General features: G+C 47.4%; 2 protein-coding genes across 2 annotated transcripts in view; one reads left to right on the forward strand and one right to left on the reverse strand.

Moving 5' to 3' along the window:
• The first annotated feature begins 5,516 nt into the window (after positions 1-5,516).
• Positions 5,517-16,492, forward strand: part of XK (X-linked Kx blood group antigen, Kell and VPS13A binding protein) — a 28,971-nt gene continuing 17,995 nt past the window's right edge. The window contains exon 1 of the mRNA XM_074968711.1: positions 5,517-5,872. Coding sequence (XP_074824812.1) covers positions 5,628-5,872 — 245 coding nt within the window. The 5' untranslated portion in view covers positions 5,517-5,627. The remainder of the gene's footprint in view (positions 5,873-16,492) is intronic.
• Positions 6,707-15,736, reverse strand: LOC141988140 (uncharacterized). Its single transcript, XM_074953977.1, has 3 exons — positions 15,331-15,736; positions 14,304-14,742; positions 6,707-6,719 (listed from the first exon to the last, which is right to left on the reverse strand). The coding sequence occupies exons 1-3, from the start codon at positions 15,734-15,736 to the stop codon at positions 6,707-6,709; spliced, it is 858 nt and encodes a 285-aa protein (XP_074810078.1).

Here is a 16,492-nt window from a genome sequence, read left to right on the forward strand (position 1 = left end):
AACATTACCAAAAAACATTTTATACAGAAATCCTGGGGTCAATTGTATACTATATATAGGGAGATGGGAAATCTTAAATATTTCTTTTTCATATCAGGCAAGAGTACTATATGAACTAAAATTAACTTGTGCTGTAGTCTTCATTACCATTTAAATATGTCTGCTAGAGGGAGGGAAAGGTTTGCACTAACAATAGGCCTGATTTTTCTACAGTGTTCAACTTTGTGTAGCCATTTAGGGCCTCATCCAACTCACTGAAATCAATGATAAAACTCCTGTTGATGTCAGTGGTGCAGGATAAGGTCATTACATCTATGTGAAGTAGGTGTGACACTACCATTCTGGGCCCCAAGCCTGCAAACCCTTATGCATGCATTTTAAGTTTATTCACATGAGTTGAACATTGACATCAAGACTCACCGAAGTCAAGAACATTCATGTAAGAACAATTAAGCACATGCATGTTTGCATGATCAAGGCCCAGTTTGATAGCATTTTACACCTGCTTTGGCCCAATTTATCTAAAAACATATGTACGTGAGTACCAGCAAGTGTACCAGGGAAAGTAGATTGCATTGCTAACATAGATATTATTTCATATTGAGTGATCGTTTGCTATATTCCATACACTGTATTCCATACGCTGATCATTTGCTATATTCCAGCATATGATACATGGTATTCATTTCTTGTATAATAAGCAAGTGCTGTATCCTAGCTTCATTTTTTGTCTGTGACACCCGCACACAGCGATAGCGTGGTGTAGTTCCTTTAGAACTCAGTTTGATTTTACCCTTGTAGACGTGCACCTTATTGGCTTAAAACGCCCGGATGTTATAATGTTGGAAACACTGTGATCTTTCAAGATGTGTTTTTTGTATTAGTTTTGCATTGTAATTGATACATACACTAATAGAAGCTAGAGTTATAGCATTTTAAAGCAGTGTTAATAATATTGGCTTACCAGTGATAGAGAAAATCTGTGTATACCCACATTGTTAATATAAAAGCTGTGGTTATCTTTTGCCTTACAATAAAAGCCTCATCTTAAATGTTATGGATATTTGTATTAATTGATTATTCTTGAGAACACGTGCTTTAGGTACCACTTTTCCCTCCGAATCAGTACTGACTCAACGTCCCAGTACTATTCTTGGTGGCACTGTCCTGCTGGAGGAGAGGTCTTTTGGGTGAGAAGTAAAACTAAGGTTTGGACCACCTGTGATCATTAAAGATCCCATGGCAGTTCTCATAATAGTAGAGATATGTTACCCTTGGTGTGTTGGTCAGTTTCCAATTCAGGCAAGTATCTTCAGCCTACCTAAATTTCACACACACACGTCCTCCCTTCCCCATTTGAAGGGCCCAATCTCCAGAGCACCTTCAGTTTGCCTCTGAAGAACATTTAGATGGCACAGTAGTAAAATACACCTGAGCCCTCTCTTCACTATAGCTTCCATCTGTGCTACCGCCCATGGAGTAATAGATTATGGAGCTGTGGTGAATTGTGGGCTCACGATTTGCCATTGCAGATGCAGATCTAGAAAGGTCCCAAACAAAAGGAAGCTAGCACTTTTTTCACCTAATACTTGTTGCAGATCTAGAGCTGATACATAATAATGTTATGAATACTGCTATATAATAATTTTAAGAACACTGTGACCGGTCAGGAAATGTAAGTTATTGGACATTGGGGTTACCGGAATGTTTATTATACACTAATAAGGCTCAAGTTCAGTGGCTCTGTACAGGCAGGTGAGACAACAGCTTTTCCTATAAGAGCACCCCAGTACCCACGTGAAAGAGTGGTATCCTTCGAGAGTGTAAACTGAAGTGACACCACTGTTTTGTGGCAGGAGATGAGAGATCAAAGGGTGTTAAACAATGAAAAAGTGTCTTGATCCCTGTGAAGGGTGATGAGTCTTTGGGGCTGTCCGGAGCGTGTTGTGAGCTTTGAGAGACAGGCTCTGTGGAAGAGTCTATAGGGAGCTAGTCCTTCCAGGATCCCCGTGTAGAGGACAGTTAAACACCTGGTAAGCTAGACGTGTGTAGTGTGTTTTACTGCTTTTAAGATATGTTTTCTCTGAAGTGCTTGGGTTCTAAATAAATGAAACTTTGCTTTAAGAAGGTCGTTTGGTCACTGATTTCTATCATCATCACCCTGGAGAGGAAAGAATTGCAGGGTTTGGACATAAGTCAGACCTGCTGAGGTAAATCACGGTTGCAGCCCAGGGCCTGAGAGTGCAACAATCACATGATGCCACCCTGAAAGATTGGTGATGCCTCGAGGTCTGAGAGCTAGAGGGGATGAGTGCGGACAGACCAGGAAGAGTCAGAGGTGCAGTTTGCCCAGTAACTGAGACAATTCCAATTGCTCTTGCTGTTTGTTAGCTAATATTCTTTAAAGCTGCCATATTGATAAGGAGGTGTCCACATTGCCTTTATAACCTTCAAACTTCATTCATCTGTTAGAAAGTGTGTGCCACCATCCAATAGCAGTGGGTGTCGCCGCCACGTAGGAGGCCAACTAAGAATTAATGGTCTTAACTTTTAAAGCAACATTTCACTTTGGGCATTTGAAATACTTGAATTACTAGATGGGTTCATTAAACTGTTACATTATTAGGTTGGCAGCGAGCACAATGAAAGCCACAAAATACCCTTTTTCCTTCTCAGCATGAACTTTGTTAATGATTGTCTCTGCTAGCATAGACAACAGTTTATAATTGCTATGGACTAATTTAAATGACATCAGCTCCCTTGATGGTGGAGACATCTGTGGAGTCTTCTCAGGATGAGGGGTTTTTTAACCATATGAAAGCAAACAAAGTGTCAGGCCTACTGGGGTTTCTGCAAAGGAGGGTTGTGATGAGACATATATCTAATAATCTGTGAAAGGTGGCATTTGGTTTGAGAAAATGGATGAGGTCTTTTCTGAAGCAGTTTGCCCATCCCTGCTGAGAACATGATCAGTGATGACCGCTATTATGTTAATTTCCAATAGCGCTCCAGTCAGGATCAGAGATCCATTATGCGAGGTGCTGTACAAACATGTCAGACATAGTCCCTACAGTTGGAAAAATAGTCATTTGAGGAGGCATAGGCTCTGACACTGGGAAGCTACACTTCTCTACCCATCTGCTGGTGTTTCTTGCTCTGAAAACTCAGAACTGTAATCCACCATCTTAGGGTTTGGCAGCAAGGTCCTGAGCCCAGTCCAGTCTACAGCTTTCACCATTTCTATCACTAGTATTGCTGAACTATAAATTATTGGTCTGTTTATTTTTCCAAAAGGAGATGATGCCTAGGTTGCGGCCCACAAAGGCGTCAAAAGCAGGACAAAAGGTCAGAAATCTACTCCCGTTCCATCTTAATCTTTTTCTAAAAGAGATTTCCTCAGCAACTGGTCTCCAGGTTCCCAAGTACCCATAAACCATAGCTAAGATTTCTGCAGTGTTTTTTTGAAGCCCTATGGACACGCCGTAAGGGATTCAGGAATTCAGTGCTTAATTTGTAATGAAAGAGGTGCCAGGCCTCAAACAATTTTTTGACATAACTGATGCAGCAAACGAAGTACCAGGGCTATGAACTGCCAAGCCTACAGATGCCAGGGCTCAGCCCTGCCACAAATTAAGCACTGCAGGAACTTGTATGCACATGGCAAGCTAGTGAAAAGTGGCTGAATGGGGAGATCAGTGTTACATTATGAGAGAGGTTAAACTAGGGAAACCTTGGTTAAAACTTTCAAAAGTGGCTACAGCTTTCAAGTGCCAATTTAAAATACCTTGGGCCTGATTTTTCAGAAGAGCAGAGTGCCCACACCACCTACTGAATTCAAGTGTCTCAAGTTGGGCACCTGAAAATTGTCATACAAAATCAGAGGCTGCTTTTGTTCTTGCACTTAGGCTATCAAACTGATTTCCTGGTGTTTGCTAGCAGTTCAGCCCAGGTCAGCATAAATGAACCTGCCACCTCTGATTTATCTCACCCAGGCAATCCTTGCAGGTTGACTCTTGGAACTGGCTCCAATCCCCTTCCCTCTGAAGGCCGGTGAGGACTGAAGTGGGTGGTCAAAGCTAACACATTTCCCCCAGGGGAATGCGCTACCATTATGTTAAGTTCACAGAGAGACACCAGCTGAAGCCTGTCCTTGTCCCTGCCTACTTACACTCTGACAAACCACATGGGAAATGGTGCAGTGGGAAATGCAGAATGAGGATCAGCTTTGAACTTCAGAAACTCTCACCCAGTTAGGGTTCCCAACCCTCCAGGATTGTCCTGGAGTCTCTAGGGACTTGTCTACACTAGGCGCCAGATCGGCGGGCAGCAATCGATCCAGCGGGGGTTGTAGCACAGATGCGATAAATTGACTGCTGAGCGCTCTCCTCTCAACTCTGGTACTCCACCAGAACGAGAAGTGCAAGCGGAGTTGACAGGAGAGCGCCAGCTGTCAACCTACCGCAGTAAAGACACCACGGTAAGTAGATCTAAGTACGTCGACTTCAGTTACGCTATTCACATAGCTGAAGTTGCGTATCTTAGACTGACCCAGTGCAGTAGTGTAAACAAGCCCTAGAAATTAAAGACTGATCTTTCATTAAAGATTGTCGTGATGAAATCTCCAAGCAAAGTCCAATCAAAATTGACAACCCTATCACCCAATGATCTTTAACCAACTCTATAAGTGCATTGGTGCTGGAACTAGCGGTGTGGGGGATGCTGCTGCACCCTCTGGCTTGAAGTGGTTTCCATCATATACAGCAGCAGTTCTCAAACTGTGGGTCAGGACCCCAAAGTGGGTCACAACCCCATTTTACTGGGGTTGCCAGGGCTGGCATGAGATTTGCTAGGGCCCCGGGGCCTAAGCCTGAGTCCCACAGCCAGGGGACAAAGCTCAAGGGTTCAGCCCTGAGTGGCGGGGCTCAGGTTACAGGCCCCCTGCCCGGGGCTGAAACCCTTGGGCTTCGGCTTTGGCCCCCGCTGCCTGGGGCAGGCGCAGGCTTCGGGCCCCCCTCCCGTTGTTGTCAGAAGGGGGTGGCGCTGCAATGAATTTGAGAACCCCTGAGCGGGTTTACAGCGGGGTTCAGTGGCTCTCAGCACCCCCCACGACACAGATTGTCCCAGCACCCGGTGTAGGGGGCTGTGGAGGGACCTACAATAAAGCTCCTAGGGGGCGGGGGGCTGCCCCTGCCCCTCATTCCCCAGCGCCCCCCCCCCCCCCCCCCAAGCAGCGCCGCAGAGGAAGAGGTGGTTTCCTCTCCGCTGGGGCTGACCCAAGCCCCTTTGCCAGCGCCGCAGCTGTCTCCGCTCTGCGCCCCTGCCGCTACCGGGCGGCGGCGGCGGCTGCTGCCCACGCGGGTGCCTGCGCCAGGGCCCCGAGCCCGCTCTCGCGTCCGGGGCGGCGGCGGCGGCGCTCCCCGGGCAGGCCCCGGCGTGCGGAGGGGCTGGGGGCAGGTGGCCGGGCCGCCGCAGCAAGCGGGACTCCCCCTAGCGGGCAGCGCTGCCCCCGCGGCGAACCCGGCCCGAGCCCCGCGGGAGAGGGCGATGGGCGGAGCGGGGGGCCCTGCCCAGCCGGCTGCCGCAGACAGATAAGGCGCCCGGCGCGCCGGCTGCCGGCACGGGCGGAGATGAAATTCCCGGGCTCCGTCCTCGTCTCCCTGCTCCTCTTCGTGGCCGAGACGGGCACCGCCCTGTACCTGAGCAGCACCTACCGCGCGGCGGGGGACCGCATCTGGCAGGCGCTGACCCTGCTCTTCGCCCTCCTGCCCTGCGTGCTGGTGCAGTTCAACCTGGTCTTCATCCACCGGGAGCTGAGCCGGGACAGACCCCTGGTGCTGCTGCTGCACATCCTGCAGCTGGGACCCCTTGTCAGGTGGGTGGCGGGCTGCTGGCCCGGGTGGGCAGCGTCCTGCCCTCCCGATTTACTTCAGTTAAAAGCATCTCCGCTCCCTTCCAGCCACCTCCCCTGCTGCGCGCCAGCGGCTCCCCTGGGGGCTCGCAGAGCGGACGAGTGCGCGGGTCGCTGGAGCGGAGCTGTCCCTCTGGCGCTCTGGAGAGCGCATCTTGTTTGCGGCAGCTTTTTCTTTTCTTAGCGAGCCCTCGGCGTTTGTGCATAGTACACCCGTGTCCAGCTGTGTGAACGTTTGCAACGTACAGCACACATTGGCATGTGTTACATTTGCCTAGTCTTCAGCTTGGTGGTTGAGATACAGCTGAGGTTCCTGAGATGGAAGCACAGTTGCCTTTGTGTATAAGAGACACCAATTTAGAAACATTCGCTCTCTTTACACGTCTCTGTTGTGTGGATATAGAGATGCGTGTGCGTGTATATAGGATTTTTGTATTCTGCGTGTGTGTGGTACAGCCATGTTTTTCCATATGAACTAGATCTGTGCCTGTTGTGTGTTTCTTTGCACAATCTCCCCCTCCCCAAAACAGCCAAAACGTTAGTCTGTTGTATTTCTATAGCTGTTCTATCATAGGTGCTCGAACTGGAGTTGCAGGAGGTTTCCATTATATACAGGGTTTACAGTTTGGTTCAATGGTTCTCGGCACCCCCACTGTAAAAAATTATTCCATCCCCCTGTATTCTATTGGTATGAAGCTGACTGAGGCTCCTTTGTGCTTATGCACCTGCATTAATCAAAGTAACACGAATGCTGTAGAATATGCTTTAATCGTTATTTTGTCAGTCTCTCAGGAACAGTCATGTTGCTGTCCTGAAAGCAAACACAGGGAAAGGGTGTGGTATTTGCTAACCTGCAGAATCCACAAATCTTAAGACTTAGCACTGAAGAAAATAGGTTGTGAGGTCCCCCCACAGAGGCTGGAAATAAAAAAGGAAGGCCAGGTGGCAAGCAAACAGTTTTCTCTCCTATACAGTGAGATCCTTACTGAGGCTATTTGTTTAGATGGAATCTAGAAGCTGTTTTCTCTTTGTACAGACAAGGCCCATTTCTCTAAAGTTGATTGATTCTTTGTGAAGATAAGCAGTTTGATAGTTATAGTGACTGGGTAAGTTATATTTTACTGCAAATTTCTGCAACATAGTAACATAGATCAGATTGACTTCACAGGAAGAAAGGGAAACTCCTAGTGTGGCTTAATTTAAATGTTTTATGGTAATAATTCCATTCATATTGTAGTATTTATAATTCTCAAGGGTTTCACTTCTTCCAGAAGGTGTTCTGTTTGACAAGAGAGCCCAAAATTCCACTTGAGATATTGAGTTGAAAGTGCCCTTTGAAACAATATTAGAAAGAAGAATATTTAGATTTGAGTTTCTCCCATCGACCCAGGGCGGTTTAGACACCGCAATAAGTCAACCTAAAGTATGTTGACGCCAGCTACATTATTCACGTAGCTGGAGTTGCATAACTTAGGTCGACTTAACCTCGTAGTGGAGACCTGCCCCAAGTTCTGCTACAGTACCAAGCTCTGCCCATTTGAGAAGTCAGAATGAGACGCCACTCTCACTAGTTCACGGTGACATACAGCATATGATGTGTGCTCTGCTGGGCACTTTCAGTTTGGCTCACTGGCTGATGCCCAGTTCACATTTTGAAGGTTTTCTTTGTAATCATAAAGGCTAGAGATTTACTTTCCTCCTTTTATTTATTTATTTCTAAATGAAAGCTCAGATGCTGGAGCACAAGATGGCAGCCACCTGGAAAAAATACTGCCTTGCCCAGCTACAATGATCTAGCCTTGTTTGGTTCCTGAACATGACAGAATAAGTATACTTTATAAACCTGCTTCTTGTCTCATCCTCAGTACCACCTATATAGCTGGACATTTGCTATCACAAAAGTAATTACAACAGGGACATCATACAGCTAGTAGCCCTCCCGTTCATGGAGAGAATGTTTGTGTTATGAAAGAGCATATACTTGCCTTTTGCCAATTTTATTTTTCCCCTCTGTAATAGGAACAGTTTCTCTATAAGTACTCAAAGTGATTTGTAGAGTAATTTCAATGTAATTGGCTGGGACAAAGTGATGGCAGGACACTGTCTGGGATTTCTGTGGCACTTCAGGTTGATGCCATGCTTTGTGAATGCAGTTATTCCTTTGAATGCTTGGAAAAGGTAGTTACACTTATTTAGAATTTTCTTTTTTGAAATGGAGACACTTTAACACCTAAACTGAAGGAGACTATAAAAGCAAAGTGACTTAAAAGCATTTCAGTGGAAGGTTTAATGTTCTTTTCTGGAGAAAACCTCAAATTACACTTTGGCCAAGTAAAATCTCATCCCATTATCCAATTGTGTCTTTGTTCTGTGTTTGTACAGACCACAGCATAATGGTACATGACTAGGGCTCCTATGTACTATTGCAATACAGATAATTAGTAATCGGAGCTATCACTCTGGGATTCATGAAATTCTCCCTTTATTATTTGTACCATAGTGATCAGCTCTCCCAAACATTGCCACAGGTGGCACCCAAGAAAAAAGGGACTAGATCCACAAAGGGGTCTTAAGCATTGCAATGTCTAAATGTTAGGCAGCACACTGCCTACTGGAATCAACAGCCCCAAGTAAGGAGCTCAGGCTCTCTATATAAGACAATCAGAAGAGTGTTAAGCACCTAAGAATGAGATCTACAAAAGCTAGCAAGCTGAGCAGGAAGCTGCCTAAGCTAGCCAATAGGAAATGCAGAGGAGAGTGGTGTGTGTTAAGGCCACACCCCTTAAGGGACTTAGACACATAAGTCTGGGCTGGAGGGAGGTGTCTCCGTCTGCTAGGGATTCACAGCCAATTTTCCTAACGTTAGGTGCCTAAGCCTTTTCTCCTGGAGGGTGGGAAGGAGTTCCTCCCCTCCCTTATACCTTTTAGCCCAGTGGTTAGAATATTTACTCAGGCTGTGGGAGATATAGGTTCAAGTCTCCCATCTACCTGATAGGGAACAGAGACTTGAGCCTGGGTTTACCACATGTTAGGTGACAGCCTGAACCACTGGGTTATGGAGCTTTCTCAGGGTTGCCTCTTAAAGCTGTTCCACTTTGTATAAATAATTCAATATTCATTGGCTCAGGGACTGGAACTTAGGTCTCCCATCTGAGTGTCTGTGTGTGTCATTGTCCTGTGACAGTTGGCTCCTTTCTGTCTGATATGAACTGTATCTGTTACAGCAAGTACAATATGTAGGATGGGATTTTCAAAAGCACTCAGCATGGCTTAACTGTGTTCCCATTGAAATCAATTGGAGTACTACAAGCTTCAGTGGAAGTAAAATTAAGCCAATATAGTGTACACTCCACCCCTACTGTTCATTAAATTCTAATATGGGCCTAGAAGGGGGTCAGAGTTCTTACAAGTCACTGGCTCAGCAGGTTGGCATGGTTAAGGCACATCAGTTCCCTAGCCAACAGTTCACAATGGTGTGATGGGGCCAGCATCACATCCAAACACCTTTGGCTTCTCTAACCCCATGGAGCAGCTAGGTGAATGGAAGGTGGCCTTTCAGCCTGAGATCAAGCAAGTAGCAAACCCACAACTTTCAGGAGTGTACCTGAGCATCTTAACCAGTCAGCTACCACACCTCTTCTAAAGTGGGTGCTTGGTTACAAATTGTCTGCAGCAGGGACTGCCTCTACTTACACAGTAATAAACTATGCTCTTGCAAGAGGCAAAAAAGGATAATACAAAGGGCTTTTATGCAAAACACTGGTGATCAAATCCTGGTCCATTGAAGTCAGGGGTACAAAGTTTTTGGTACTGAACATAATAGAAAGAAATTAAACATTTTGTTATGTGCAAAACTGTATCTACATAAACACAGACAGAAAAGAAACAAGGAATTCACTACAGTTGGGTGGTTTTCCCATTCCATGAAAATTTTCGAGATATTGAAAATATTTCTGCTCCTGAGTTCAGATGAAAAATCAAAATGTCTAATTTTCATTATTGAAAATCCAAAAATTTTTTGGATCAGGTCAGTCAGAATGTTTTGTTTCAATAATTTTGAAACATTTCATTTCAATTTTGACGTTTTAGTTTATATATATATAATATATATTTACCTTAAATTAACTTTCATTTCAAAACGAAAAGTCATTTTGAACCGAAAATGAAACCTTTTTAATCCCATTTCAACAACTTAGAAACTTAAAAAAACAAACAAAGAGGAAATTGTTCAAAACCTACCCTTTTCTGCAAATAGTCTTGGTATCAACAAATCAGCATTTTCCAACAAAAAATTTTTTTGCTGAAAAATTCCCCTTTGGCTGTAAAATTCACATACTACAACCAGAGAAATGCCTGCTATACCCAAACTTAAATGTGGTGAACTGCAGGAACAAAAGATAGGCTGAAATTTCCAAAGGCTCCTGACAATTTGGAAGCCCAATACCCACTAAAATTCATGGGAACTGAGTGTCCATATCCCGCAGACGATTTTGAAAATATAAGCCTGAATCATTTATTAAGTGTTGGAATTTAGGCTCCTAAGTTACAAATGGGTGCTTTCAAAAATATTACCCAAAGCTAAGCTTAGTGCAGATTTAGCTGTGCTTTTTGTAGTGATTAGTCTAAGGGTATGTCTACACTACGGAATAAGGTCGAATTTATAGAAGTCGGTTTTTTAGAAATCGGTTTTATATATTCGAGTGTGTGTGTCCCCACAGAAGTGCATTAAGTGCATTAACTCGGCGGAGTGCTTCCACAGTACCGAGGCTAGAGTCGACTTCCAGAGCGTTGCACTGTGGGTAGCTATCCCACAGTTCCCGCAGTCTCTGCTGCCCATTGGAATTCTGGGTTGAGATCCCAATGCCTGATGGGGCTAAAACATTGTTGCGGGTGGTTCTGGGTACATATCGTCAGTCCCCCCTTCCCTCCCTCCCTCCCTCCCTCCGTGAAAGCAAGGGCAGACAATCGTTTCGCGCTTTTTTTCCTGAGTTACCTGTGTGGACACCATACCACCGCAAGCATGGAGCCCGCTCAGGTAACCGTCACCGTATGTCTCCTGGGTGCTGGCAGACGCGGTATGGCATTGCTACACAGTAGCAGCAACCCATTGCCTTGTGGCAGCAGACGGTACAATACGACTGGTAGCCGTCCTCGTCATGTCCGAGGTACTCCTGGTCGCCTGTGTGAGGTCGATCAGGAGCGCCTAGGCAGACATGGGTGCAGGGACTAAATTTTTAGTGACTTGACCAGGTCATTCTCTTAAGTCCGGCAGTCAGTCCTATTGAACCGTCTTATGGTGAGCAGGTAGGCAATATGTCCTTCTGCACCGTCTGCTGCCAGCCAAAGATGTAAAAGATAGATGGAGTGGATCAAAACAAGAAATAGACCAGATTTGTTTTGTACTCATTTGCCTCCTCCCCTGTCTACGGGACTCATTCCTCTAGGTCACACTGCAGTCACTCACAGAGAAGGTGCAGCGAGGTAGATCTAGCCATGTATCAATCAGAGGCCAGACTAACCTCCTTGTTCCAATAAGAACAATAACTTAGGTGCACCATTTCTTATTGGAACCCTCCGTGAAGTCAACCCTATAAGCCGTGTCCTCAGTCGCCCCCCCCGCGTCAGAGCAACGGCAAACAATCGTGCATCTGAGTTGAGTGTGCTGTCCAGAGCAGTCACAATGGAGCACTCTGATTGGGCTAAAACATTGTCGCGGGTGGTTCTGGGTACATATTGTCCGGCCCCCGTTCTCTCCCTCCCTCCGTGAAGGCAAGGGCAGACAATCGTTTCGCGCCTTTTTTCCTGAGTTACCTGTGTGGACGCCATACCACCGCAAGCATGGAGCCCGCTCAGGTAACCGTCACCGTATGTCTCCTGGGTGCTGGCAGACGCGGTACGGCATTGCTACATAGTAGCAGCAACCCATTGCCTTCTGGCAGCAGACGGTGCAGTATGACTGATAGCCATCCTCGTCATGTCCAAGGTGCTCCTGGCCACGTCAGCTGGGAGCGCCTGGGCAGACATGGGCGCAGGGACTAAATTTTTGGTGACTTGACCAGGTCATTCTCTTTAGTCCTGCTGTCAGTCCTATTGAACCGTCTAATGGTGAGCAGGCAGGCAATACGGATTGCTAGCAGTCGTATTGTACCATCTTCTGCCGGGCAGGCAAGAGATGACGATGGCTAGCAATCGTATTGTACCATCTTCTGCCGGGCAGGCAGGAGATGAGGATGGCTAGCAGTCATATTGCACCATCTTCTGCCAGGCAGGCAAGAGATGAGGATGGCTAGCAGTCGTACTGTACCATCTTCTGCCGAGCAGCCATGAGATGTGGATGGCTTGCAGTCCTTCTGCACCGTCTGCTACCAGCCAAAGATGTAAAAGATAGATGGAGTGGATCAAAACAAGAAATAGACCAGATTTGTTTTGTACTCATTTGCCTCCTCCCCTGTCTAGGGGACTCATTCCTCTAGGTCACACTGCAGTCACTCACAGAGAAGGTGCAGCGAGGTAAATCTAGCCATGTATCAATCAGAGGCCAGGCTAACCTCCTTGTTCCAATAAGAACAATAACTTAGGTGCACCATTTCTTATTGGAACCCTCCGTGAAGTCCTGCCTGAACTACTCCTTGATGTAAAGCCACCCCCTTTGTGGATTTTAGCCCCCTGAAGCCAACCCTGTAAGCCGTGTCGTCAGTCGCCCCTCCCTCCATCAGAGCAACGGCAGACAATCATTCCGCGCCTTTTTTCTGTGCGGACGCCATACCAAGGCAAGCATGGAGTCCGCTCAGCTCACTTTGGCAATTAGGAGCACATTAAACACCACACGCATTATCCAGCAGTATATGCAGCACCAGAACCTGGCAAAGCGCTACCGGGAGAGGAGGCGATGTCAGCGCGGTCACGTGAGTGATCAGGACATGGACACAGATTTCTCTGAAAGCATGGGCCCTGCCAATGCATGCATCATGGTGCTAATGGGGCAGGTTCATGCTGTGGAACGCCGATTCTGGGCTCGGGAAACAAGCACAGACTGGTGGGACCGCATAGTGTTGCAGGTCTGGGACGATTCCCAGTGGCTGCGAAACTTTCGCATGCGTAAGGGCACTTTCATGGAACTTTGTGACTTGCTTTCCCCTGCCCTGAAGCGCATGAATACCAAGATGAGAGCAGCCCTCACAGTTGAGAAGCGAGTGGCGATAGCCCTGTGGAAGCTTGCAACGCCAGACAGCTACCGGTCAGTTGGGAATCAATTTGGAGTGGGCAAATCTACTGTTGGGGCTGCTGTGATGCAAGTAGCCCACGCAATCAAAGATCTGCTGATATCAAGGGTAGTGACCCTGGGAAATGTGCAGGTCATAGTGGATGGCTTTGCTGCAATGGGATTCCCTAACTGTGGTGGGGCCATAGACGGAACCCATATCCCTATCTTGGCACCGGAGCACCAAGCCGGCGAGTACATAAACGCAAGGGGTACTTTTCAATAGTGCTGCAAGCTCTGGTGGATCACAAGGGACGTTTCACCAACATCAACGTGGGATGGCCGGGAAAGGTACATGACGCTCGCATCTTCAGGAACTCTGGTCTGTTTCAAAAGCTTCAAGAAGGGACTTTATTCCCAGACCAGAAAATAACTGTTGGTGATGTTGAAATGCCTATATGTATCCTTGGGGACCCAGCCTACCCCTTAATGCCATGGCTCATGAAGCCGTACACAGGCAGCCTGGACAGCAGTCAGGAGCTGTTCAACTACAGGCTGAGCAAGTGCAGAATGGTGGTAGAATGTGCATTTGGACGTTTAAAGGCGCGCTGGCGCAGTTTACTGACTCGCTTAGACCTCAGCGAAACCAATATTCCCACTGTTATTACTGCTTGCTGTGTGCTCCACAATATCTGTGAGAGTAAGGGGGAGACATTTATGGCGGGGTGGGAGGTTGAGGCAAATCGCCTGGCTGCTGGTTACGCGCAGCCAGACACCAGGGCGGTTAGAAGAGCACAGGAGGGCGTGGTACGCATCAGAGAGGCTTTGAAAACCAGTTTCATGACTGGCCAGGCTACGGTGTGAAAGTTCTGTTTGTTTCTCCTTGATGAAACCCCCCGCCCCTTGGTTCACTCTACTTCCCTGTAAGCTAACCACCCTCTCCTCCTCCCTTCGATCACCGCTTGCAGAGGCAATAAAGTCATTGTTGCTTCACATTCATGCATTCTTTATTCATTCATCACACAAATAGGGGGATGACTACCAAGGTAGCCCAGGAGGGGTGGTGGAGGAGGGAAGGAAAATGCCACACAGCACTTTAAAAGTTTACAACTTTAAAATTTATTGAATGCCAGCCTTCTTTTTTTGGGGCAATCCTCTGTGGTGGAGTGGCTGGTTGGCCGGAGGCCCCCCCACCGCATTCTTGGGCATCTGGGTGTGGAGGCTATGGAACTTGGGGAGGAGGGCAGTTGGTTACACAGGGGCTGTAGTGGCAGTCTGTGCTCCAGCTGCCTTTGCCTCAGCTCAACCATACACTGGAGCATACTGGTTTGGTCCTCCAGCAGTCTCAGCATTGAATCCTGCCTCCTCTCATCACGCTGCCGCCACATTCGAGCTTCAGCCCTGTCTTCAGCCCGCCACTTACTCTCTTCAGCCCGCCACCTCTCCTCCTGGTCATTTTGTGCTTTCCTGCAGTCTGACATTATTTGCCTCCACGCATTCGTCTGTGCTCTGTCAGTGTGGGAGGACAGCATGAGCTCGGAGAACATTTCATCTCGAGTGCGTTTTTTTTTCTTTCTAATCTTCACTAGCCTCTGGGAAGGAGAAGATCCTGTGATCATTGAAACACATGCAGCTGGTGGAGAAAAAAAAAGGGACAGCGGTATTTAAAAAGACACATTTTATAAAACACTGGCTACACTCTTTCAGGGTAAACCTTGCTGTTAACATTACATACATAGCTCATGTGCTTTCGTTCCAAGGTCGCATTTTGCCTCCCCCCACCGCGTGGCTACCCCCTCAACCCTCCCCCCTCCCTGTGGCTAACAGCGGGGAACATTTCTGTTCAGCTGCAGGCAAACAGCCCAGCAGGAATGGGCTCCTCTGAGTGTCCCCTGAAGAAAAGCACCCTATTTCAACCAGGTGACCATGGATTATATCTCACTCTCCTGAGGATAACACAGAGAGATAAAGAACGGATGTTGCTTGAACGCCAGCAAACATACACTGCAATGCTTTGTTGTACAATGATTCCCGAGTACGTGTTACTGGCCTGGAGTGGTAAAGTGTCCTACCATGAAGGACGCAATAAGTCTGCCCTCCCCAGAAACCTTTTGCAAAGGCTTTGGGAGTATATCCAGGAGAGCCGCGAATGCCAGGGCAAAGTAATCCTTTCACATGCTTGCTTTTAAACCATGTATAGTATTTTAAAAGGTACACTCACCGGAGGTCCCTTCTCCGCCTGCTGGGTCCAGGAGGCAGCCTTGGTTGGGTTCAGGGGGTACTGGCTCCAGGTCCAGGGTGAGAAACAGTTCCTGGCTGTCGGGAAAACCGGTTTCTCCGCTTGCTTGCTGTGAGCTATCTACAACCTCGTCATCATCATCTTCTTCTTCGTCCCCAAAACCTGCTTCCGTATTGCCTCCATCTCCATTGAAGGAGTCAAACAACACGGCTGGGGTAGTGGTGGCTGAACCCCCTAAAATGGCATGCAGCTCATCATAGAAGCGGCATGTTTGGGGCTCTGACCCGGAGCGGCCGTTCGCCTCTCTGGTTTTCTGGTAGGCTTGCCTCAGCTCCTTCAGTTTCATGCGGCACTGCTTCGGGTCCCTGTTATGGCCTCTGTCCTTCATGCCCTGGGAGATTTTGACAAAGGTTTTGGCATTTCGAAAACTGGAACGGAGTTCTGATAGCACGGATTCCTCTCCCCATACAGCGATCAGATCCCGTACCTCCCGTTCGGTCCATGCTGGAGCTCTTTTGCGATTCTGAGACTCCATCATGGTCACCTCTGCTGATGAGCTCTGCATGGTCACCTGCAGCTTGCCACGCTGGCCAAACAGGAAATGAGATTCAAAAGTTCGCGGTTCTTTTCCTGTCTACCTGGCCAGTGCATCTGAGTTGAGAGTGCTGTCCAGAACGGTCAAAATGGAGCACTCTGGGATAGCTCCCGGAGGCCAATACCGTCGAATTGTGTCCACAGTACCCCAAATTCGACCCAGCAAGGCCGATTTAAGCGCTAATCCACTTGTCAGGGGTGGAGTAAGGAAATCGATTTTTAGAGCCCTTTAAGTCGAAATAAAGGGCTTCATCGTGTGGACGGGTGCAGGTTTACATCGATTTAATGCTGCTAAATTCGACCTAAAGTCCTAGTGTAGACCAGGGCTAACTGTGCTTATAGTGTACTTAGCATTCGTGTGTGACTTTTTTCTGCATTTGCTGCCCCCTGGTACTAACACTGGGGTCGGTAGACTAGAAGTTGTGCAAGGGGAATGAAGAAATGCTGCTTACTTTCTGCCTCATGGGTTGCTTGTGATTGGGACAGGAGCTAGTTCTGTGTGGAGGAAGAAAGTAACTCAGGCCCAGATCCTCAAAGGTATTGAGACACC

The sequence above is a fragment of the Natator depressus genome, chromosome 1, assembly GCF_965152275.1.
Source record: "Natator depressus isolate rNatDep1 chromosome 1, rNatDep2.hap1, whole genome shotgun sequence".
NCBI classification, from domain to species: domain Eukaryota; kingdom Metazoa; phylum Chordata; order Testudines; family Cheloniidae; genus Natator; species Natator depressus.